Source organism: Callionymus lyra, chromosome 16 (assembly GCF_982586985.1).
Source record: "Callionymus lyra chromosome 16, fCalLyr1.hap1.1, whole genome shotgun sequence".
Taxonomy (NCBI): Eukaryota; Metazoa; Chordata; class Actinopteri; order Syngnathiformes; family Callionymidae; genus Callionymus; species Callionymus lyra.
Window position 1 is genome coordinate 5,419,584 of NC_141833.1, and position 26,610 is coordinate 5,446,193.

At 37.2% G+C, this 26,610-nt stretch overlaps 1 protein-coding gene across 2 annotated transcripts in view; it reads left to right on the forward strand.

Moving 5' to 3' along the window:
- Positions 1-6,534: 6,534 nt before the first annotated feature.
- LOC148063355 (glypican-5-like) overlaps positions 6,535-26,610 on the forward strand; it is a 137,795-nt gene continuing 117,719 nt past the window's right edge. The window contains exons 1-2 of one of the 2 annotated variants that reach the window (XM_087811866.1): positions 6,535-6,946; positions 19,522-19,683. In XM_087811866.1, the coding sequence (XP_087667992.1) occupies positions 6,766-6,946; positions 19,522-19,683 (343 nt within the window). In that variant the 5' untranslated portion in view covers positions 6,535-6,765. The remainder of the gene's footprint in view (positions 6,947-19,521; positions 19,684-26,610) is intronic. The other variant, XM_087811865.1, reaches the window with a different exon arrangement.

A 26,610-nucleotide genomic window follows, 5' to 3' on the forward strand; every position in this document is an offset into this window, starting at 1 on the left:
TTCAATAATGTTTGTTAATGAATATTGCACATCTTTTCAAATCATGAAGAAACTTTTCTTTTATATAAGAAAAAAATTCTGACATATGTTGTTATGCCATGTTAACTTTATCACGAACTGTAGAACCATATAATTGTTATTGTATTGAAACCACCTCCAATCGTTTTTTCACTTGACTTACAAAATACTATCTGTCCAGCTTTGATACATAAAAAAGCATTAAAAATGATTTTTCTTTCATGATTTTTTTAGATTTTTTGATTGAACATTTTGACTTGCAGGCATGATTCATTTTTTTATTTTTACGATAAACATACACGAAAAGTAATTTACGTTAAACATCACACCACACAATTACTACATGTGTAACTCATATACGCAATAAAACACATTTCTCCCTCTTTATACCAAAAGCAAAAATGATTTTCTTGTAAAAGCATTTTTATTCCTAAACAAAGCTAATACTGGGTTTATTATTGTTAAGCTAGCAAATGTATAACAAGTACATGAACCCGCAGGTGAATCTCATTCACAGAACATATCCATCTTATGATGAAACACACAATTTAAAAAGCATGTACATGGCAATAAGCTTATAAGTGTTATAATTGACCAATGAAGGGCCAGTTTCTGCAATCACATGATGCTTAAATTGAATGGCTCTTGCCACACAAAACATTCCATTCAATATCACTTGGTTGTTTATGACGACTGTTGCTGTTACTGATGGTAATTGATCAGTGTAATAGCTTTTATAGACTCCTCATTAGTGTCTAACACTGCTGGATCGATAAGTGCAACAAGTCATTTCACGCATGATCGGACATCCTACCAGCAACATCCCGAGGGCCTATCGCAGATTCAGTAAAACACCGTTAATGTCAGGGTGTTCTATTGGATACCTAGAAGGAATTGTTAACTTCAGACAAAACCTGTAATTGTGTTACTGTGTTTGTTTCTGCTGAATGTGCCTTTAACTCTGGCAAGTGCGTTCTTTTAGAGGGAAATATTAATGGAATACGTCCCTCAATTTTTTTTTTTATAATTATTTGAAATTCTTGACTTTCTCCGTTGCACGACAGATGGCAAATCCTGGACGCTGAAGGGATGTTTACTGACTTTATTTTGGAGTCAGTGGAAGTCATTAACGTACTGTCAGGTAATCCACTTGTAAGATTGTATGATTTAAGCTCAAGATTGTTCATGCAGAGTATTTTGTACACGCACAACTCTCAGCTACAGTAGCGACAAGAATAGGTTCCAATCCGATGCTTCATATTTGTAATCCTGGATGCAGCTGACCTCTGCATTTCCCCTTGTGATCCCTCAGTTTCATTTCCTTTCATTTCTATTTTTTTTTCATTTCTTTGGTTATTTCTGTGGCAGTGCAGGACACATTTACTTTCCTATAGAAATCGAATTGTACTGCTTATTCCCTTATCAGGGCCGAGGGGGCTGCAGTCTATCCCAGCTGCTTCAGGACCCCCTGAACAGCCTTTCTCATGTTTGCTTTTTGACTGTGGGAAGAAATCGGAGTGCGGAGTTTATCCAGGCAAGAAGAGGGATTTCATACAAAACTCCACATAGAAAAGACACAGGTTGCCGCAAGCTGGAAATTAACCTGCAATCTTGCTATGAGCTTTTGTAGCGTTTACCACTACACAACCATGCGCCCCGAAACTATAGCAAGGCTCATCAGTTACATTTGTCCGTGGGCCAGAAGAGAGACGCCAGGAGGACCATAACATTTTTTTTACTGTATATTAATGCTTTGAGCTTGTGCTGCTGTGATTGGTAGTGATGGGCTGATGAAGCCGCCATTATTTTTAGAGTCCACTAGATGGTGGCCTCTGCAATATTTTCCTTTGTTCTGAACAACTGTTCTAATAAAACATCACATCATTTTTAAACTGATGGCGCCACCTACTGACCTCTAAACAACATGACACTGCTTCATGAAGCTTCATCAGTCCATCACTAGTTCTAATGAAACATCACATCATATTTAAACTGATGGCGCCACCTACTGACCTCTAAACTACATGACCCTTCTTCATGAAGCTTCATCAGCCCATCACTAGTGATCAGTAGGTGGCGCCATCAGAACATCTAAAGTTAGCGTGTTTTGTATTTTTTAACTCAGCATCTGCTCTTTAAATATTGCATTCTATTAAATACAAATCACATATCAGAAAAGGTTTTCATTATTATATGTATTAATTAAATAGAAAATGTGCATTAGAATAGTAAAAAATGGTTCAGCCTTAGGAAAGATACTTTCTTCCATTTAAGAAACTGTTCTTTATCTTTAGACTTAGATTGTATCATCTTGTTCCTCTCTTTATATCTCTTTGTTCTTGTTCTTATTTTATTTTGATTATTTTTTATGAAAAATTGCTGTATTTTTCCTCACCTAAGATCGTCCAATCCCTAGTATAAATAGACAAGTTTCCCGGGCACAGGCGAAGGTGAAAGTGCTACAGCTAGTGATGGTCTGATGAAGCTTCATGAAGCAGTGTCATGTTGTTCAGAGGTCAGTAGGTTGCGCCACCAGTGATGTTTCATTAGAACGGTTGTTCAAAACAAAGGAAAATGGTGCAGAGACCGCCATCTAGTGGACTCTGAAAATAATGACACTGCTTCATGAAGCTTCATCAGTCCATCACTAACTGCAGCTTTTTATCAAGGGCATAATTTTAGGATATTAAGAGGTCACCTTGCTTGCTTATAACCATGTGGAAGGATTAGACTGCCACTTCTGGTTGAAGCTTTTGGAGTATTCAGCAGTACAACTGTTACACTGATAATGTTCAAGAGATAAGAAATACATACAGGAAAAATGGATTAAATGTTACAGGTGCCTAAAGAAAAATATTATTGGCTAGTGTTCTTAAAGTGAATGCAAGGACAGCTGCTGAGGAAGACGTCAGACCATTAAAGTTTCAGCCAGAATCCTTATCTCCACTTCTGAGAAATGGAGCAAAAGGTTCTCTGGCCAGTAATGGGCGAACACCTCCGACCGCTCCGATGCACTGATTGAAATAACATTAACCCACTGAGTGCACTTCCAAACATCACCCTTAAATGCTTCATGGGGCGAGCGTTGTTTGCTTTCACGTCCACCGCGGCTCGTGGTGATGTGTTTGTGTTCAATTAAGCTTCCCAGCGCTCCTCGGGCAGGGGCATGTCTTTAACTTCCCGCTGTGGCACCGAGACACCGAGGTGAAAATGAGAGACTGAAAAGCATAATCTGTTAAAGAGGCGGGAGGCGGCTCAGATCTTGAGGGTTTAACCCTCTGTAAGCCTTTTAAATCCCCAGTTTACAGGGCCAGGACTGATGGGACTACGGTCCCGGGGATCGAGGAAGGACTGGACAGTCTGATAGCATCAACTAAATAATCATGCATAAGTTTTGCTGTCATATTATAACATTGGAGTCACCAAATTGGCTTGAGAGATCTACTGTGATACTGTGGTAGACATGTTCCAAAATTCTCTTTTCATGTTAACGTATAATTTCTGGTAATCTTAATTGTTTACTGATCTCTTGCAAATATTTATTCAAACTCATTCGTCTAGTTTGAGAAAATACAATGTTTTCATTTGATCAACTTGAATTTAAACAGGAGAACCTGTGTATTATTGATTGATTTATACATTTATTATAATGTTTTATTTGTTTTTAAGGGAATAAAATTGATTGTTTATACAAGAAGAATCCGTGCAAACAAACCTTGACTTTTTATGTCTACCTGATGACTACACTTAACCCTTGTTTTATTTTAGGGCCGAGGTGACCCGAAGGCCCGAAAATAAATTTGTCTGAGGTTTCCCTCGTGTTGTCTCTGGGTAAAGGTGAACGGCCTCCATCACCGCATATGTGTTTCTGCCAGCAAAGGGGGTCGTTAACCTTAACCTAGAGACAACCAAAGGGATATCTCAAAGACATTTGATTTCAGGCTTCCGGGTCACTTTGACCCTGAGATAGCACAAGGGTTAACAGTCGGGACATGTTTAACTGCTTTTTTTTTTTTTAATGGCTACTAAAAAGCTTGTCAAAACCCAACTCTCCTGACTTACTTACGTTTCAAATGTTGAAGTCTTCCTCTCCAAGATGCAGTAAGTCCCTCATCATGACGATGCTTTGAAGTTCTTATCTCTTATCAAGTAAGAGGTTATGAGAGCGGAGTCCGTAATGACATAATAATGGGCATCACTCTTCCTCCAGACCGCTATAATCTCACACAGCTTTATTTATACAACGAGTCCCTTGGAGGTGGAGTCTTCCGTGATTGATGACGCGCATTGACAAACCTTGAAGCTTGACCAATCACAGCCAAGTGGATGGGGTTTTTCATACAAATTCTATCTCCAGAACAATTAGTTTCAGTGGGTGGGGCCTAAGTACATTTTCTAATGTAAATATTTCAATAAAACGAGTTTTTTTTTTAAACAGACACATACTGATGAGTATAATAGAGGTAAAACATCTATTTAAGACACACTTAAATCAACACTTTAGTTGCCCTTAAGGAAGTTATAATCACAGACTTGTGTTATAAAAATTGAAGCATCTTGTTTGAAAGTCACCCAACAACAAATAACTAGAAACTAACTCGAAATAGTAGTGATATCAAACAATAACGTCTACACTGAGAACGATAACAGCCAAAAAACATCCCCTATTCAAAATCGATTTACCTTTGTCAGCCGTGCGCATAAAGAGCAAGTAAGCGGCGCCATCTACTGTTCAAATTTAGAACAACGTACATGAGAAATCTTACACTCATATTTAGTTGCTGTTGGTGGAAGCCATGATTTATTTAACACGTATGCTTTCTTCTTTGTTCATTCAATTATTCTACGGACGATATAAAAAATCAGTCCCATCATCGAATAAAGCACCCTTTTAATGTTTACTTTTTAGTTTCGTTAAATATTTGTTTTTTAATATGCTTTATCCTTTTCTGGATCCTGAAGTTCAATTTATTGTTTTCTATCTCAGCTGTAATAACTGCAGCTTCTAAGACTATAGAAAATATGCTGTGTTAGAAACATGAGTTAATATTTTGTTAGGGATGAAGATTTCCTTTTTTCTTGGTAAATAAAAACTTGGCTGGACATGTAAATTAAATGTTTAATTGAATGATTCATATGTACAAGTAGGTAATTTAAGAATTTATTTATGACTCAAAAGTCTTTATAAATCAGACCAAGTTACTTAAATGCTGCATATTCCAAGTAGCTAATGGAGAAACCACAACAAAAACAAGAAAACGCTCATAATTTGATGCATTTTATGATGGAAAACATCTCATAGCAGAAAATGCCCAAGGAGTGGCTTTAAAAAACACAACAAGTTTGAATCTTGGATTAAAGAATGAAAACAAAATGATCGTTCAGTCGAAGTATTTAGTTCGGTTACGCTTCAAAGGTGAGAAGATATGCTTTATCAACACTAGATGGCAGCATTGTAAAGTTGGGGGTATTTGACAGGCAGGCTTCTAAAACCAAATCTGTCCCCGGGATTTTCACCAGAGTGTGATTGGCTATATTTAAACATATGATGTTTTTGATTTCAATCCGTTATTAAAAGGTATCTTCTCTAAATATACGCTGGCTATATGTTAAAAGACCAATGATGTTTGTTAACATAGATAGATAGATAGATAGATTATTAATCCCTCAGAAAGTACAATTTCAGCAGCATCCATTTGCAAAGCTACATAGCAATGATCTTTAAAACTAAGCATCAAATAGCATCTGAAAAATATATGTTTCCGTCCATATTTTTTTTTTACAGAAACTGGAACTTAAGATCGGAAAATAAGTAAATTTAAATAATAATAACTAATTTAATTTTGAATTAATTGTTCTTGATTAGAAAATAATTGGGTCTATTTACATGACACATTTTCATGGCGCATATAAATCTGACGTTTATCCAGTATATATACAGTATACGTCTTTTTCTATGTATATTAAGTTTTGATGTCGTATGTTTGCAATTAAATACTGGTTAAAAAATCTATCTGTTGATGATATAAAGTAAATGTTTTATCTTATTTGGAACTAACACTGGAAATAAATGTTTCTGATTCTGATATAGTACATTCTGGGTTGATATATTATATATATATTATATATTATATATAATTTTATATAAAATAAACATTTTGATTGACATACTCTAAATTTAGTTTGATAAACTCAAAAAACAAACACTTTTAAAACGTTATTTTTGAAGATTTAAATATTCTGCTTCCTATATTTGTGCGTAAATAAGCCTTTTTAGACTTTATCATCAAGTTTCAATAACAACTTTTTGAGATTTCAGATAAATCTCAGCAACAATACAAGCCTTGTCATGACATGAATCATCATTTGAACTTGTTATCAATTCGTTTATTAAAGGTTTTTTATCAGTAGAGTCTATCAAAAGTTCCTGCAGGCACACGAGTCTAGGGAGCTCCAGTCGGGCACTTGGCTGCGCGCACAGTGAGGGAGGGGAGCGTCAGAGCCTGCAGACACACGACCACTGCAAAGTGCCGAGGACAGACCAGCGCAGACCACCGCACTCTCACTCCTCCTCTGTCAGAGACGAGACCCCCCAAACACCCTGCACCGTGAGCAGCTCCCGCACGCATCCCCGCCAATAATGTGAAAGTCAGTGGGAAGTCAGATGTTTGAAGTCATCGTCGCTGCAGTGAACTTCGTCAGTTTCCAACAGATCCAGATCCAGGACACTCGGCGTGAGATGCGGCAATGTCCCGAGGATTGGACCCACGTGTAACTTCTTCTCTCGGTCCGCTTTGGATTTTGCCAGTGGTCATCCTCGCGGCCAACGTGGTGGACGTGGACACGTACAGTTGTCATGAAGTGAGAACCGCCTTCCAGCTGCGCCAGGTCGGGCCACTGCACCGAGTCCCGGAGGCACCTGGGACAGGTGAGGCGCGCCGAACCCGCTCCAGGCTGGCGCTCAGTGCGCACGTCTGTTCTTAGGAAATTCTCTGGAAATCAAAGCTTATATAAAACACGGGTTGATTTAAAATGATGAGAGTTTGAAAACTTGTATTTATTTGCAGTTTTATAAAAGTGATCAACTTTAAAATAAACTGTATATAAAGTTACATATTATGATTTTTTTTAATGAAGATTCATGTTCATGTTCATGCCATAAATCACTGGGAATATATATATATATATATATATATATATATATATATATTATTGTATTTTATGTTTTATATATAAATCATGATTTATATTTATATATATATATATATTTAAAATTTGAATATATCGTCTTTTTCCCTACCTAACTTGTCTTTGTATTTAATTGACATTTTTGGTAGTTAGGGAAGTTTTCCAGCATGAGACCTTGGCTCCTGGGAGTGTTCGAGTAATGTGGTGTAAATATATAGTGACTCTGTAATAACCATAACATGCAGGTACAATGTTTATGGATCTAAGCTTTGCATTTCTTTTAAAGCATTTAAAAGGTTGTTATGGAAAAAAAAGTTTTGTATCTTCTCTATAATCTTAGAACATGATGAATGAAAATGACATAAACCATTGTTTGTCATTTCTAGACATTAGGTTTTGTACATATCCTTATTTAACATTAACAATTTATTTGACATTCTTGAATATATTTAAAACATAGGACTACACCAATGTATTCCGTTGGACAGTTTAACAACATGCATTTATTTGAGACACAGAGCAAGACATCTTTGTTGTGTTGCAGGAGCAGGACTTGCCAGATATTAATACCTTAACTTTGATTCCTCTTCATCCCAATAATCTCAGCCTTAGTTGTAGTTGTAGTCTGTGGCCAAGGTTTTTCAATTGATTGAATTTGACACCGGCTACTTTTTGTGTGTGACTTGTGATTTATTAACGTTCACTTGGGGTAAAATAAAACTTAATACGAATTGCTTTAATGATATGATCTATCATGAAGATGAAGTGGTCAGGTTAACAAGGGTCTCGATGGTCAGATAGCATTTAGGTCAGCTAAACTTATAATGTGTGTGGCCGTCAGCTTGCTGCTCATCTGTGTGATATATTTTAGGAAAATATCCAAATTACAATAGTCCAACTTCATATGTTCAATATTAAGGTAACGATAATTGAGCGTCTTTTGCTGTTTAAATGTTCTGTAAGGCAACATGCTAAAGTTCTGCGATGTGGTAGAAATGAAGTCATACCTTACAATTATTTTAAAACTGTTTTAATAATACATTATTTGATTTACCTGAATGTCATGAAAGCAGCTGCTGATCTAGTTAGAAACAAGATTTAACACATCCTCACAGTTGTAAATGAATCTGTAACCTGCTTCAGTAACCGAAGATGTTAAAGCGCCACTTGATCCTCCTGATTTATGAGCTCCTTCATTTTCCTCCATGACTTCAAGCTCAACGTGTTAATTAGCGTCTACAGATAAAAGCAACATCCATATGGATTTATTTTCTGTTCTTGCTGCTTAGCACTGATTTATTTGGATTGTCCATTTCTCAAGGTGTGGGCATATAATCCAATACTTGTTTCTTTCTTAAAGTAAAGTAACGTTTCTTAAAGACATTGTACATTTCCTTTGTAGGAAGGTTAACACTGAATGATAACTGTTTTTTCCACCAGGAATAAAAAATTTGTTTCCGATTGTGTTACTTGTTAGGAGTAAAATCTTGGTTGACAGTTTGAACAACTTAAGCTACATCAGGTTAAAAATAAACCTATGATCTATCGACTTATTTGTGATCCGAAGTGTCAAACAAAGAGGGAGCCAGGAGAATAAACAATCAATATACAAACAACCTTTTTAAAAATAACATGAATATTTTATGACACTAACCACATCAAACCAAGACTACAAATTAAATGTAAACCTTTTGTGTTATGATGTTGGCAGTACAGAATTATGGGTAGTTTTCCAAAGTCAAAAAGTTTATCAATCTATAAATCTGGGTGACTTTTATATTCTTTTGAAGATGTTTAGTTGGATGAGGAATACTTTCAAAATCAAAAATAACTGATGATTGTGATTTTGATCAAGACTTAAATTATAAAATTGATTTTTCGGGGCGACAGAGCGATCGAGTGAAAGAGGTTTATTGTTTGCATTAGTGGGACATTCTCCTGGAGCTCATCATCATCTGATATATATTTTATTTACTCATTTTATTGAGAATTAATTTAGCTTCTACACAAGGAAAATACCTTTAGCTCCAAACACTGACCTCGCGAGGATGAAGTTCGATCGAACATTGTTCCACCGTCTTTTGGCATCTCTGCCGTCATGGTTCCCAAATCATTCCTCCCTTTGTCGGATTATTGGCTGAAGAACTTTTGAATGCCTGTAAGCTTTTGTGGTATGTGTTTCCCTCTTGCACATTTATAAAGATAAACATTTGTTCCAACTCCGTTTTGGAGCCAATGGACATTTTCAGCGAGTTTAGGCTGGAGTTCAAGTATGCAGCACACACCGTTAGACCCTTCAACAGATATTTCCTCCATGTTTATCCATTTATTCCAGCTGCCCCGGTGCAATGCAGTCGAAGAAACGTGACACTGACCACCTATCATACATTTTGAAGGTTTTATGGCGAAATGTATTGGAAGTTTAAAGCTCGACGAAGGTCTTTAGCCACATTGACTCATGCAGATATGTGCAATATGTAAATCAATTTGTGAAACCGGTGTCGTGTGTTGGATGGTAGCAGCTAAAGTATCATCCAGTCTGACTCTGCATGCTGTCGCAGTGAGAAGAGCAACAGATAGCTGAGTGGGAAACATACCTAGCGGTGCATCCGAACCATCCGATATGTTTGTTTGGCATTCCGTCGCTAGTAGCAACAGATGATGTCAACTTTATTAGTAGTTTGCTGTTTGCTCCATTTATAAAAAATAAAAAAAAGACACAAGGACCCCGATCGGAGAAGGACGTCAGGGTGTTGGAAATGGTTTTTATAGTGCTGAGTACATGCGGAGCAGCTCTAGTGAGTCATAGCCTGGTTTGGGAGGATTGAGCGACCAAAAGCAATTTTAATACTCGTGGGCTGCCAACGGTTTATGTGAAGTTTCCTTTGAAGGTTGAACCGATTCCATTTGGATTTAAAGATGAAATTGCAATCATTTGATCCTTGTACATGTCCTTTCTAGTCTGATGTATACTTGGAAGTGTGCTGGTGTTTACTTTAGCATCTATTGGGAAGTTGTTTTGCCAATTTTGCAGCTGGGTGTGTTCTTCTCCCTGATCATCTGGGTGAGATGTTTATTCAAGGTTAGGGAGTTTATCATTAAGTTGCTTCCTCAGGGTTCTTACAAGTGTGATCTTGTTTGGAGATCTGTCTTCTTCAATCACTCCTTATTTCCCATGTCTTTTTTTTTTTCTTCCTTCCTCAAAAAAGTCTGCTTGTGAAATAAAAACAGCCCCAAACCTTCAACAACAAGTCACCTGCAACTTTCTTAGGTAGATGAACTTGGAGCTGACTTCTGATCAGTTTGCTAGTGTGCTTCCTAATGGGAGCAACACATTTAGGACTAGTTTCTTCTCACAAAAACATTAGCTGGAGCTTCCAAAAAGTATCTCCAAAATATGGTCTTGTACCTTAGATTGTCACTTAGAAAGAACTGGGATTATGTCTGAGTGTGGTTTCTATACTCTCTCAATGCTTGTGTAGATGTGCTCTATACACTGATTTCCTCCCACTTTACAAAAATACCCATGTCATAGTGGTGAGCCTGCACACAGGGATGTGTTCTTCCTGCCATCTACTGGTGACCTTGATACCTGTCTGCTGCCCTATGTAGGTGGGATAGTCCATACTGATTTCATTGTTTATGTTGTTGAATGTAATCTATACTTTACTAGAAGGTTTAGAGTTGGTCTGTTTGAAGTGGTAGCAAAATAACTTTTCTTTCAATGACGTGTCAAGGAAATGTTGACAGGTCAAGGAAATTGATTGGTCATCATATGGATCTAAGAAAGTTTTGAAGGACATGACTTGGAAAAACAATGGATGTGACTGAGGTGAAAAAATGTTTTGCTAATTATCATTCAATATTGTTCATTCCATACAGTAGTTCCAGAAATGTCTTAAATCGTGGATGTTTTATTATTATTATTTTTTTTTCATTTATTTTTTAATCCTGTGATCTTGTTAGTAGGGAGTCTGCTTTAATGCTTTTCTGTTAAAAATCTAATTTCTGTTAGTGCTTGATATTTCAAACAATGTTGACTCTCTTTTGAACTATAAAACTAATCTTTGATCGGATGTTTTCTATTTTTGTTCTCGTTTTTCCAAGACTTTGTTTATTTAAAAGGCATTCTTGAAAGTGTTTGGGTATTGTACGGTTCATATCTCGGTTTAACTTTTTTCACCTCACTCATTTTCATTTCATAATTTTTTGCATGCTGTCACTCGTCTAAAACATTGCCTTGAAGCAATGTCTACTCAAATTAACCAAAAACATTTGCCAATCCCCCCCAAAAAAACAAGTTGCCATGTTTTTGCTGAGGCTGCCAAAGTTGGTTCTAACTAGCATTTTTCATTTGGCAAAGCACACTGGACATTCCTCTTCCTCGAGCTGGATTTGTAAAATTCCAGTTGACATAACTTTTATAGCGCAAAGGAAAACAGGGACCACAATTGTTTCTTTAAGGGAGAATTCTGCAAATTCTTTTTATACCAGTTGAACAGGCAGCCGTCAGGTCAGATAGTCTGAGATGAGACTCAGGCCCGGGACTGATTTCTGTTGGATTCTTTCATGTAGCTTGTGACTTCTTTGGTGTAACCGAGTGTCTACCTTGACCTCTACTTAAGTTCTTGCGTTATTGCTAACAAAGAGTTGCAGGTAAAAAAGGAGGACAAACTTTGACAGAAGCTTGAAGACAATGACGTAGCTCGGGCTCTGAGGTCTGTGGATCATAACCTACTTATGGTTCCACGCACACGGCTCAGGACCAGAGGAGAGAAATCTTTTCAGGCTGTTGCTCCTAAGCTTTGGAACGATCTTCCTCTCTCTTTGCGCTTGATGGATCTACTGACTCCTTCAAGAAACACCTTAAGACGTTTCTATTTGTTCAGGCTTTTCTTTGATTTTCTGGAACTCCTGTGTTGTTATCAGTTTTATCTTGATCTTTAAAGTATATACTTTATTGAATATTGTTTTGATTGTTTAAGCGCTTTGTGACCCTGGTCTAGAAAAGCGCTATATAAATAAAAATTACTTACTTACTTACTTACATTAACAACCAGATCCACTGGACGTATAGGCAAATCCTTGAAAAATTACATATAAAAGCCGCAAATTTAAGTCACTAAAACTGTGTCTGGACTCATTTGTTCTTTTGCAAAATGTTTCATGGCGTTGAGTTTATGCTTCTCTGTTGTCTTGGGTATTACTTATCTGTATCCACATATACTGCTGGGTATCGAACTTTTGTGGCACCAAACATGCTTCGATTGTATTGATTTTCTAAAACGTACTGCATCTGTTGGTGCCAAGTTTCGATACCCAGGTGTGAGCGTTTGTTCTTTTGCACTGGAAATTATTTTTTAACTGTTTTTTTCAAGACAGTTGAAAGTGGAGTGGAACAACATTTGAGTAGTGGCATTTATTTTTCTGATAGAAAATAGTTAAGTAAAAAAATTGTATATAAATTGGTAAAATAATTGTATCGAAAAAAATATAATTCAGGAACCGGTATCAGAGGGAAGGTATTGTCGTAGGATCAACAATTTTCGAAATATACTCTATCCATATAGGAGCTATTGATGGTTTTTGGGGATATTGTAGGGAACTCTACTGAGCTAGGTGTGTTTCCTCACACCTGGAAGTTTATTGATGTTCTTTATTTCTTTATTCTTTATTTCTGGATTCTGAAAGGTTTTTTAAGGCTGAACATAGTTTGCCTGTACGGGTCTTCACCACTAATGCTTAAATGACTGTTTTAGAAAATAAAAAATGATTAATATTATTTTGCCATAAGAAACACAAAAATAACAAAAATGGGTTTAAAAAAAACATATTTTAGCCATTCTGGAGCAAAACAATTTCTGTTACTCTATTGCATGGGTGATGATCTGCATTTCTTGGGAGTTGAAGTGCCACAGGCCAATACTAACACAGTCTTAGATCTTTTCTAGGTAATAGTAAAACAAATATTTTCAATCAAGATGTTGCATGTTGAGATCTTGATCATAGTTCCTCCTCATGGTGGATGAAGTTTTCTTCTAAAAGTATTTCTCTGCCTTTAATCATAATTTATTTGAAGCTCAGAGAAGGTTGTTTTGGGTCAAACCCGTCCTGGTCTTCAAAGCGTTGACCAGCGGACAGGGATGTTGAAGTGGGAGATTTGGTGTATAACTGAGTGTGTCCACACGATTATGCGACTCAGCTTCAGGTCTCAGATCGAATGCCAATAAAAGCAAGCCCTGAAATCTGAAGTGGCCAAACTTCAGCTCTTTTCACAGCTCTGGTGTTTGCTTTCAGATACAGAGCAGCGTTTCATTCATGTGGAGGTCAAGGATTTTTTTTTCTTAACTTGGCTGTGTTACAGGCAACTTCTGGGTTGTAAAGCGTATTGATGCCAATTATTTAAAAGTTGAGATATCAGTTTGTGCCTGTAAATGACAAAGATGTTTTTGACTATAGCATCTGACGATGATAAAAACATTTGATTCATTTTTAAATTTCATGAACCTTCACAATTTAAAGTGAGTGATCATTTTCTACTTACTTCATGTCGACTGAGGGTTGGGATTATTATTATTTTCTACTTTAAGAGTAATCCATTCTTTTTTATATTTATAGACAAAAATGTAAGTTAATTTAAACCGAGCGACTTGAGCTCAATTGTCTTCATCTTTGTCCAAGAAGACACACTTAAAAACATCTAAATACCTCCTGGCAATGTCTGCTAAAAACAAGGTTAAAATGTTTGTCTTTTCCAGAACATGTCCTCTTGTTTTAAGGAAGATGAACCTGAGCCCTCAGTTAATACAAAACACTGCAGCGAGAATTCTGACCCACTCTAGTAGAAGAACTCACATTTCCCCGATCCTTAAAACTCTTCACTGGCTGCCAGTTTCTTTCAGGATCAATTTTAAAAATTCTGGTTCTTACTTTCAGAGTTATAATTGGTCATGCTCCTCCTTACATCAATGATCTGATCCAGACTTACACCCCAGCTCGGGCTCTGAGGTCTGTGGATCAGAATCTACTAATAGTTCCTGAACACACTTCCGGACCAGAGGAGAGAAATCCTTCCAGGCTGTTGCTCCTAAGCTCTTGTATGATCTTCCTCTCCCTCTGTGTTTGATGATCTACTGACTCCTTTAAGAAACATCTTAAGACAATTTTATTTGTGCAGGCTCTTCCTTGATTTTCTGGGACTCCTGTGTTTGTCTTATGTGTCTTGAACTTTTATAGTATATTTTTTAACTGTGTATTTTTCTTTGATTGATAAAGCGCTTTGTGACCCTGGTCTAGAAAGATGCTTTACAAATATCATTTTCTTAGTTACTTGCTTACTTAGTTACTTACATATTACTCTTAAAATGATATCAACCTTTATCGACATGAGGCTGAGTTAAAAATTTTGTGTGAACCATCCCTTTAATCACACAAGCTAAAAGCACTTGTATCAGGTATAACATAGTTGTTTTGGTGGAAGAAAAGTGCTGCATTAAAAGTTCAAAGTCCTATCCCGGTATTTGTGGGTATTGAGCAACTGCTGAGTATGTTAAATGTGATGTTAGTGGGATCTAAATGTACTTGTATGCAAAATGCAAATAAGATTTAAATGGTTTTGCAAAAGTCAAGTCAAGGTCCTCTGAAAATATTGCCTTAGTCAGTAGATATTGAAATTTGTTGGTAGTGCATTTATTTATAAATTCAAATCAGTGATCATTTACAGCAGCTTTTACATAAAATCCGGATAGTTTTAACTGATTTATTCCTTTCATGCGCAGCTAAAGTGAGATCAGAATAAAGTGCTGATGATGCTGTTCAGGGAAGCTCGGACAAAATGAGCTCATGGTACAGTTCCATTTTAAAGATCTGATTCATTCAAGTGCATCAAATCCAAACACGCTGCACGGAGAAGCCGCTCCCGCACTTTTTAAAGAACGTTTTTAATTAAAACGTAAAGCGGCTACAAGGCGTGAAGATCATGTGTTAATACCAGAGGAAAGGGAACACGTTATGTTATCACATGTCACCACATCCTTAACTAGCACAACCCCTCAAAAGACTTGGCAAACACTCTAAGCCCAACATGGTCTTTGATTGGCTGCAGTTATTTTGGTTCTCTTTTTAACTCTGGAGAGCGCAAACACATGGCACACACCTCTGACTTCACACGTACAGGATATCATTTTACCTCGGTGTTTACCGACACAAATCCACTGTACAATTCTCAAAGGAAATAAAGGAACGAAAATCGAGATAATCTATATTTTAAAATAATTCAAAAGATATTATTTAAATTAACAAAACAACATTCAAGTTTAGAAAAACGGTGTCATTGGAAATAATTATACATTTTTATCTAACTTAAGGCCTAGGGGAAAAACTCATGGGGCCCATTGCAGCTTAAAACGCATATTACCCACATTCAAATTCATTTGTATTAGTTTTAAAGAATGTATCGACCAACATATATAACCCACTTAATGTCTCTGTTGATATTTATTCATTTCAAAACATGACGCAATGAATACACTTGTTGGATCTGAGAAGTTTTGGCCCCTTGGTCAAGTATCTTGGGCTTCACTGAACGTTCCCTAGTTAGAAAAAACGAGCATGTGGTCTCTTAAATAGTCATTGGCTTACCTTTTTCGGAACATTTATTAGGGAGTGGATATTTCTAACAAGCCAATGGAAAAGGAAGACGCGGAAGGAGCAAGTCATCCAACACACATTTTCTCAAGCATTTAAAATGACTTTTTAGTTGTGTACCAGAACCAAAACACTAAATATAGGGCCACGTTCTACATGCCTGTCCCTGATTCTAATGTGTACATGCACTGCAGTACTTTTCATTGTCATGCTTCTGCCCTGTGTTAGCATTCTAGCCAAATATAACTTTTACAATGGATTTATTGCTGCCATTTTGCTAGTTCTATTAATGGATACTCGATGTCAGTTGTGCTTGGGTGGTACGTGTAGTTCAGCTTAATATTCCTGTTTGTATAAAGATAAAATGATTAACCACATTAAAATAGACTTTCTTTGGGAAATGTATCTATGGCCTTATCTGCTTTCTAAACACAGAACACATTTTCCTTTTTTGCTTTGATGTTATATTACTTAATTCCTTGTGAAGTTGATATGATATAAAGAAAATGGTGTTTGTTCTTCTCCCTGATATCACCCAGTCTTAAATGTACTACTAATAATTAAGTTCTCATAGTGCAAATCCTACCTCGGTTGTGATGAAAGCATTTGTCAGACTAGTATAATAAAAAACATACTTCATTTTCAGTGTGACACATCCAAATGCCCATTAGTGTTCCACTCTCTCACAGTCGGTTTGATCCCCCCTCACTCCTGTCATGGCTCAGTAGCACGTGCCAGCAGTCAGTGATGGCCGTTCCAGCTCTGGGACTAGGAAAGGTAAACAAAACCGTTTAGTTTTAAGGTTTTCCAAAAATGTGGGTATGCACCAGAGACCTTTTGAACCGTGTTTTCGTTCCGCGTGGTTCATCTCGACCACAACGAATCTTTAAATGCGCATGTCCTGCACATCCAGTGGATTGCCCGAGTTCAAAAGCGCTTCCTGACTGAATTAATTGACCGCTCGCTAACAAACGTGCCCTTGTTTTTAAGTAATATATATATAAAATATTTTTGAAACGGCATCATTAGACAACCACATGCAATCTCTAGTGTTTTTAACATCCAATTAAAATAGTAAAAAACCTTAAAAATGCCACTTTAACAAGCCCTGTGTTCACCACAAGGTGGGCTGTCAGCTGCTGGGAGAGATCAGATTCACAGACTGGGCATCATCTAACAAGGAAAACTACCAACTAATCCAGCCAAAGATCGTGGAAGAATATTCCAATTACTAGAGGGTCAGAGGAAAATATTAAATTTCTTAAAGTTCAGTCAAGGTCCTCTTTGGAATATCAATGTCATGGAAGATCGCGGACATGCTAGTTCCAACGATTCTCAACAAAAGACCCATGTTTATAAAAATAAAAGGGAAGTTTAATGTGAATCGAACCGCTTGACTCAGCTTTCTTTAAGCAGAAAATAATCAAATTTCTGTTAAAATCAGAGTCACTGCATCCGCTTTTCAAGAAGAGAGTAAATTACATTAGCTTTTGCTTGGGTGGAAACACAATGCTGTATAAAATAGATGCAGTTTTTGGATTAAAAGCAGCAACACTCAGCCCTTTTTTGTCATATAGGTTCGCAGCACCCTCAATCCACTTAAGAACTCGCCCTGCAAATCTCCTCATGCATCTAAAGCACACAATTGAGTCCCAAATTATTCTGACAGAACTCTGAAATATGATCTATATATTTTAGAAAAATCGATTTTATTTCTGTTTTCGGCATAAATTTACATTCTGTGTTTTACCACGTTTTTAGTTAAGGCGTAGTGGTTCCTAATGATCCCTAGTTACCAACACATAAGAGACGTGACAAATTCTAGACGAAAAAAAAACCCATTGGAAAACAAAAAGTATTGTCTTGTGACTTTTTTTTTTCCAATGATGAAATACTAAAGCATTCTTCTCAGAGGAATTCAGATTGAGTGGAGTCTGAAGCCATGTGGAAGGGAGTAAACCGAAAATATTTTATTTCAAACATTTGTCAAACTTCTTGAGAAGTTTATAAAAGGTCAAATACAAGCAAGAATGTGTTTATCCAGTGAGCACTCATAGCTTCATTCACAAAAACATGAAGACATAGTGAAGATGTAGAAAAAATGAAGAGATAACAGAAAGTTTGAGACGACATGCAGACATAAGTGATTTGTTACCTAAACTGGAGCAATTTTAGGTTGTTTTGTCTACAATGGTTGATGAATAAACTCTTATATTGAAGTTTTTAATTTGTCTAAGAATGCAAGTAGGTACAGACAAAACAACAGAAAGATGGTAAGATGAAGAGTCACATCGTTACAATTGTTAAGCAAATTACTTTATTCATAATCATAGTCATGCTTATAAAGAGGCTAAAAAGCACCTAAAGACTGTTAGTAACTGGCTAAAGCTGCTAATACATGACAAATAAATAGTGTATAAATGGTAAAATTTGTTCATTAATCTAAGGTATTACCACAGCAAGGGTCCAAGACGGTCTAAGTCCTGACTTCACCATTACATTTGACCAGAACACACTGTTCCAAATCCCTTTTTGTTCCCACAGATCCAAGATAGTAGACTAACAACTAAAACAACACACAATACCTGAAATAAAGCGATAACTGGCTAATAAAGCAGCAAGGTTAGGGCGTAGACAAAATGGTGATAAGTGCGTAGCTTTGTAAACATGGTCATAAAATCACAGGAATTCAAAATCAAAATTAAAGGCGGCGCTTTTTGGTGAGAGGTCACGAGTAATAAAATGAAATGTAGAAACAAAGCTTGACAGTGTGGACGGGCTGGACCCTGGAAGGGATGGAGATAATGAGTGCTCACCGGCCAGTTATGACTTCACTGGTCTGGCTCTGGGATGGGAACAAATGGAGCCTCGCCGGGTAATTAAGAGACACCCCGGCCTCACGAGGATATGCCAGGCGAACGGGAGAGCACGGGGTGGGTGAGGGGGTGCGGAAAGGGAAAGAGGGATTGAGAATGCTACCCTATTGTGTTTCATGAAGGGATTTGGACAGTGAGGCACTGGTCTTGCGGTCTGTCCAAAGGCTGTGCTTTCGGGTCCTGTTACAACACCTGCCTACCAGCGACGCTCCCAGACCTTCCCCCTCCAAAATGAGTTATCATATCAGACTACTGCATTATCGGATTGCTCATGCGCCACTGGGTTAGCGAAACTTGTCGTTCGAGAACGTCGGTGATGTCATAAGCGTTTATAAATGTAACAGGTGACACCAGCAGCACTTGAATGTAATGGAGCCCGATTATGTTGGGGACTCTGCATTTGCTGTTAGGTCTTGCTTTCATGTGGTCATGGAGAACTGCCGCGCTCGGGTCTGGTTATGACATGCTGGTGCTGTTTGTTTGCCTTGAGTTTGGATGCACCAAATATATCGGTCCTGACAACTCTTCAGCTCAGAAGCTGGAGCAGCAGATATTTATATATTTAGCAGTGACTGTATTTATAGCTGGAAACGTAGTTGGATTCTTGGTCTACTTTCTCACCCTCCCATGGAGCCTCCGCTGTCTCCCGCCGGAGTTATGTCCTGTCTATCTATGTGCATTCTCGGGACACTAAACATACACCCGCATACTCGGGTGGAAACCCAAAATATAAATGGGTGTCTTGATCAATTGCTCCCTCGTTTTGTAACGGATGTTCTCGTCTCGTCACCAGATGTTGACTTGCTGGTCTGCAAGCACCAGGGCCCGTCCTGCTGCACCCGCAAGATGGAGGAGAGCTACCAGCTCGCCGTCAAGCGAGAAACCGTGCACAACATTCACTCCTACAGCTACGAGCTGGAGAATCTCCTGGCTGGACACTCGGACGCTTTCCACGGTGAGTTGAGAGTTTCCTTCGGTTGCCCTTGAAGACTGGTTTGAATTTTACTGCAGGCATAAACTGCTGACAGGTAAACCAATTTTCAACACACTCTTGTGTTGCCTCTGGGTCAAATTGAACAACCTTCCTAGCTTGTACAAATATATATGCAGTGGGGATACCACAAACACATTTGTTTTCAGGCCTTATGGGCCACCGTGACCCTGAGACAACACAAGGGATACTTCAGACATTTCTCTACAGGCCTCCCGGTCACTTTGATCCAGAGATAACACAAATGTTAAAGTGATAATTCAACCAAAATTCCCTCATTTTCTACTCACCCTAATGTCGACTAAGGTTTGGGATCATTTTCAGAGTAATCTGTTTATTTTTAGAGTTATAGGCAAAAATGTATGTACATTTTAACGATGCGTCCATAGTCCAGTGGTCTTCAGCTTCATCTTTTTCCAATAAAAACACTCTTAAAAACATCTAAATACCTTCATGGTGCTCGTCTATGACTCGTCTTGTTTGGTATTGAAGCCTTGACATGAGAAGTTGTTGAGGAAAAACTTGAAGTCTTTATTTTAGGTTAAATAAGTCCTGATAAGTATAAGTTACATAGGTATACATTACACTATTGTCTTGAGTCCTTTTTAATTTATATAAAATGTATGGAAATTCAGTTTTGGTAAGCAAGAAAAAATGATGACATTAACTACAGTATTGTCTTTTCGTACTACTTTTACTGTCAAATATTGACACCACATGAAGCTACACACCTTTTTATACATACATTGATTAGTTGTTTTTTGAGAATTCAGAAAAAAAGGTTAACATTTTTATTTAGTTGCTGACGTAAAAGTCATTCTTGCGATTAAGTTGTCATTGGGAAAATGTTGTCATATCACTTTAAAATGGTGTAAGCAGTCCCAAAATGAGGCTAATGGGTCAAAGTGAAAACTAGGCTAAACAAGCATTATGTAAACAAACACAGGGATTAAATATGTTTTGAAAATAATGCTAGTATTTGAAAAAAATAAAACAAACAAAACTTTCATAAAAACCTAGATTCAGTAACAAATCGCACATAGCATGACAAATCCCAACTTTCTTTATAGCTCTTGGAGCATGTTGTGATATTTCCGACAATTCTGGCTGCACCTTAACGCATCATCCTCGATCAGTTTTATCATCAGTCATAAAACAATGAAATAAAAGCTGCTGACAATACTCTCTTAAAAAGAGAAAGGTGATTTGATAGCCTTCAGAAATAGGAAACGTTGGATATAAATTATCAAATACATAATTAAACTAGAAAACCACTGAGAAGGCACATACCAAGAAGCTATTTTTGCAATTCCTATAAATACAAAGCGTACAGATAATTATTAAGCATACCATGATTCAAGAATTTAAGTTCAACAACACATTTATCAACAGTTACATCGAAGTTCATTGTTTTCTGTAAGTTTTTGCTGATCACCTTGGAAGCGGCTGCGAGTAAAGTACCTATTTCCAAAATGTTCTTAAATCCAGATGAACATCAACAAAAAACTTATTGAAAATGAAAGAGACCAATATTCTCAAAAAGAACCTTCTTGGTGGAGGTAATAAATACAACTTTAATTTCAAGTGTTTCAATTGAGGATCATAAAATGTGTCAGAAGATGTCTTCATAGAAAGACTCTGTTTTTCCAAGTGCTTCTTTTAACAGCCTTCATAAATAAAGTAAAAACATAATTAATTTAGGTTTTATATTCCAGCTAGAAAAAAAGGGGTGTTTATATTTCCAGCACTTGGTTATGGTTTCTATGTTACCCAGTGCCTGTTGATCTTCTCCTGGGTTTGGCAAGGACACAAGTGTGGAGCTGGATCAAAGAGGTTACGAGCGGAAAGTAGGCCCTGGAGGTTCTCCTCACCGCCTTGTCTGTTTTATAGACGATTATCAATTTTGTCATTATCTGATCATGCGTTCGGGTCAGCCAAACATTTACTCAAGCTCCCGAATAAATGATTCCGAGTGGAACATTCTGTGCTATTGGACTTCTTTCCATTTACCATGTTTGATTTTCATGTATTGCTTTTTTGGATCTTTTATTTTATTTTTTTTTGGTTTTGATGGCTGAAAAGACTCTGCTGTCGATTCAAAGCTTCGTCTCAGACGGCCGTCGCCTGCCAAAGGGCTTTGTCCTCCACCCAAATGAATCAAACTGTGCACTTTAGTCGCCCAACCTTGTCCTCCCTTGTTCCTTAATTGCAGTGTCATTTAGATTTATTCTGCACTGCAATGACCACATTTTCCTGCCTTAAACCTTGAGTGCACTCGCATGGCTGAGGAGATATTTTGCATGTTTTCAGCGTTCCTGGAATTTTGGTACCATGCAATTTGTTTCCCAAGACAATGCAGAGTGTCGATGCTGGCCAAGATTTCTTCTGTGATGGATGTAAGCACCGGATAGGTCTATAATATGGAAAATTGACTTCATATGTGAACAGATCAGTCGGGGAAACCTGAAGTTAGATTTTTATGTTGACTACCACTTGTACCGTATTTTCCGGACTATAAGTCGCTCCTGAGTACAAGTCGCACCAGCCATAAAATGCATAATAAAGAAGGAAAAAACATATATAAGTCGCACTGGAGTATAAGTCGCATTTTTGGGGGAAATTTATTTGATAAAATCCAACACCAAGAACAGACATGTCATCTTGAAAGGCAATTTAAAATAAAAATAGAATAGAGGCAACAGCAGGCTGAATAATTGTATGGTATGCTTACGTTGCATGAAACAACGGAGAACGTGCCTGGTATGTTAACATAACATATTAAGAGTTATTCAGATGACTATAGCATAAATAACATAATAAGAATTAGTGTAACTCCAAATAACTAAAATCCAATGAAAGCTTCATCCTCGGTGTCACTTTTAAACAACTCCGCTAAGTCCTGAGGTAGAAGATGCGGCGCTTCCTCTTCTACGTTGAAATTATCAACACAGGTCTAGAGCGCCCTCTTGCGGTTTATGTGAAAATAACATGTGAAATGATATACCGGTAATAATGTGTTAATAATTTCACACATAAGTCCCTCCAGAGTATAAGTCGCACCCCGGCCAAACTTTGAAAAAAAACTGCGAATTATAGTCCGGAAAATAAGGTAATTGAAATGTGTCGCCTTCACAATGGCAGGATTCTTGATCCAGAGACAACAAAAGGGATACCTCAAACACATTTGTTTTCAGCCACCGGGTCACTTTGACCCAGAGACCACACAAGAGATACCACAAACCCATTTGTTTTCAGCCACCGGGTCACTTGGACTCAAGGACCACACAAGGGTTAAAGAGAGTCACTTGGACAGCATATTTAATGGCAGCTGTGTGCGTGTAGATGAACGGAATCGTGTTCCTAGTCATTCCTTTCATCATCATTAGAATGGTTTCCTTCTTACCTCATGCCCCAGACTGTCTGGAGGATAAAGATCAGGTGTTCCACATATCCTGAAAAGGCCCTGATGGAAAAATAACAGTGGAATAACAATAGATACAGAGGTCTAACGGTGCAGAAAACGGTGATGTCACCAATCTGCAAAGCCTTCTATGGACCGTCTCCGAGCGTCTCAAGTGTAATCTGAAGTAGCAAGTGGCTCATATACGCATGAAGTAATGAGAACATGATTTTGGCAGATTCTGCTGGGATTGTTACTCGCATGCGAGATGATGGAAAATTGTTTGTGGGTTTTCTCTCTTCCCCCGTCTTTTACCGGGTTTGTTTCTTTTCAATTGCATCCCATGAGACTCACCACGAGTTGTCTGCAGGCAAAACCACTGCGCTCCATCATTTCACCATCAATCTGGTTCTTATTCGATTTGAACTGTACATTTTGTCTGTGTGTGAGGAAAGGCTTGTATTTTGTTTAATTCTCCAAGGATTCCTGTGTCAACAATCCTGTCAAAGTTTTCAGTCGTTTAGTAACAATCGTAACGACTTGCGACAACATCCTCTCCTAAACATAGAACCCGATACAACAACTGAAAGTTTGAACAAATCCCATCAGAATAATTTCACAGATTTCTTTGAAAGTTAAAAAAAATCGTCTCCTCTTTCCATTGTACTCGGTTAGAAAACCGTAGAATGTCCAGTATGTTGCTGCAGACATCCTTTGAAAAACACAATACATTTTTTAAAAGCCTTTATGCAATTTCAATTAATAAAAACATTAAAAATGGCTTAGAAGCAAAGGGAAAAACTACTTTTATTTAAGAATATATATATAATAAAAGGCTGTATATATACAACATTATTAACTTTAATGTAAAAAATAATAAAATGTAATTAAAATAAAAAGATAATAAATACTCACAACAAAGGCATCACAGAAACATCTATTCTATTAAGCTAAAACTTCAATTTATCTTAACTTTTTTTTCTATAAATCACAGAGTATAAAAATACTTTTCATTATTTTTTACATATGATAGAAACATGAAAAAATAAATGTTCATTAAAAGTTAATGATGAAAAACAGAACAGAAATAAACCACTAAAAAAATAAGTAGTAAGGAAGAAGACAATGACATATATTTAAAAATAAATTGTGAGTAACAAAACATGTGGACAGTCAAAGATTTGATGTGGCCCCGGAGCCACATCTTATAATCAATCCTTTCTTAATGTTTTAATCTTCCTGTATCCATACTGCTTCTAACAAATCACCTGGATCAACAATGTTCCCTCTACTACACATAACTAATAAACACATTCATCATCTTGAGCTTGCATGTTGCAGCAGCAATGGTGTGCACATTGTCGCTCAAAAGCCCAAATTGGTCCTGCGGTCCATTACTCTAATGTTCTAATGTCCCACCTTTTAACTAGGCCATTAAAAGCCAGCAGGTAGCACTTACTTACCAAAGGTTCTTACAGCCTTTTATAGACAGATGGACCAGCCTCTAAAAGAACAAAAAAGAAAAACTCCCGTTGAACGTCAGCTAATGGCTTTCATTTAAGCTAACTCTGAGCTACAAATGTTTATTAAGTCTGAACACAGTCAGCGTACTTTTATTGATTTGCAGATCAATACGACTAGAACTTAAAAGACTCTAATCACATAGACATGTCAGTGGTTATGAGTAATAATAAATAACATGTTTTTTCCTGAACAATTGTTTTAATTCAGTTTTTTTAATTCATTAATCTGAAAAAGAGTTGTATATTATCCGAATGTTTGGTACATGCAGATTCTTACTGTCTTAGCTCCAAACCCATGTTGTTATTGGTGAGCTGACATACCCATCAGAAGACGGTTGTTCACTTGTGTGTAGTTGTGTGTGTTTTCGTTGGCCTGCCCTTGTTTTGACAGCCCTTAAGGCCTACTGTGCTTTGTCTTGTGTGGGAGTTGCCATGTCACGAATATGACCCCAAAAACACAAACCACATTTCCAAACTCTGGTGGGATATATTCCCCATTATTTCCTGCCTTCAGGAGATATTTAATAAATATGTATGAATCAACTAAATTTGTATTCAGTTGGAAAAAGATGCAAAATAGACGGCTCGAGTATTTGCTTCAAATGGCTTCATCTCATTTGTAATCTCAACCTAAATTGCTGAGACAAGGCACTCGACTTTTTATTTAATTTAAAACGTCATGGTTTTTTTTTGGTTACACATGAAATAAAGAGATGCATTTCCTCGTCATTTACATTCTGCTGTATTTGAGAGTAGTCCCAAGTGTTTCCACCAGCAGGTCTGAATATGGCTGCGTTCTTTTGTCTAAATCATTGGAACATAAGAAATAAAACATCAGGTCCATACAAAGCGTTGCAAGTGAACACATCCAAAAACCAGTATAACAGTATTGTTACAGTTTATTTTCATGTCTAAACAAGCAGGAGTTGTCTCGCCTGCAGTTAATACAAAACTCTGCAGTGAGAATTCTGACCCGCTCTAGTAGAAGAACTCACATTTCCCAGATCCTTAAAACTCTTCACTGGCTGCCAGTTTCTTTCAGGATCAATTTTAAAAATCTGGTTCTTACTTTCAGATCTATTCATGGTCAGGCTCCTCCTTACATCAGTGATCTGATCCAGCCCTACACCCCAGCTTGGGCTCTGAGGTCTGTGGATCAGAATCTACTGATGGTTCCACACACACAGTTCAGGACCAGAGGAGAGAAATCCTTCCAGGCTGTTGCTCCTAAGCTTTGGAACGATCTTCCTCTCTCTCTGTCTGTGTTTGATGGATTTACTGAATCTTTCAGGAAGCATCTTTTTTTTTTTTTTTGCAGGCTTTTCCCTGATTTTCTGGAGCTCCTGTGTTTGTCTCCATGTTGTCTTCGCCTTTTAGAGTTTTTAAATTTGCAGATATTTTTAACTGTGTATTGCTTTTAATTATTCAATTGCTTTCTGACCCTAGTCTAGAAAGGCGCTTCACAAATACTTACATTCACCAGACTAGTCAATCTCCACTTCAGGGTGTGACTTGTTTTCGTCCTGACAAATCGGCCAAGAATCACAAAGGTGAGATTAAAAAACAAAACTGTTTCGACAGTTTTATTTAATCTCATAATTGGACACTCATGAGTAAATAAATGATACCATGGATCTATTGCCAGACGTTGCTTTAGTCACTTAATATTATTGAAGATTATTAACCATTTTTAACACCTTGGAAGCCAACATTGTATCATGTTGTTTGACTTTACATATGTTAATACTTGATATTGCACCCATGTCCATCTTAATCACAGGCAGCGATCACCTCTCACTATTCACAACTAAGTCGGCGTGATCAGGGGAAGAATACATTGAAAATTCCACTGTAGTCCAATTCAAATAAAAGACTCTGTAATTCACATTATTTAGGGGTTTAAATCAAAAGTGTCTCCTTGGTTTAACTACAAAACCATTTAAAAAAAAAAAAAATCAATAAAGGTTC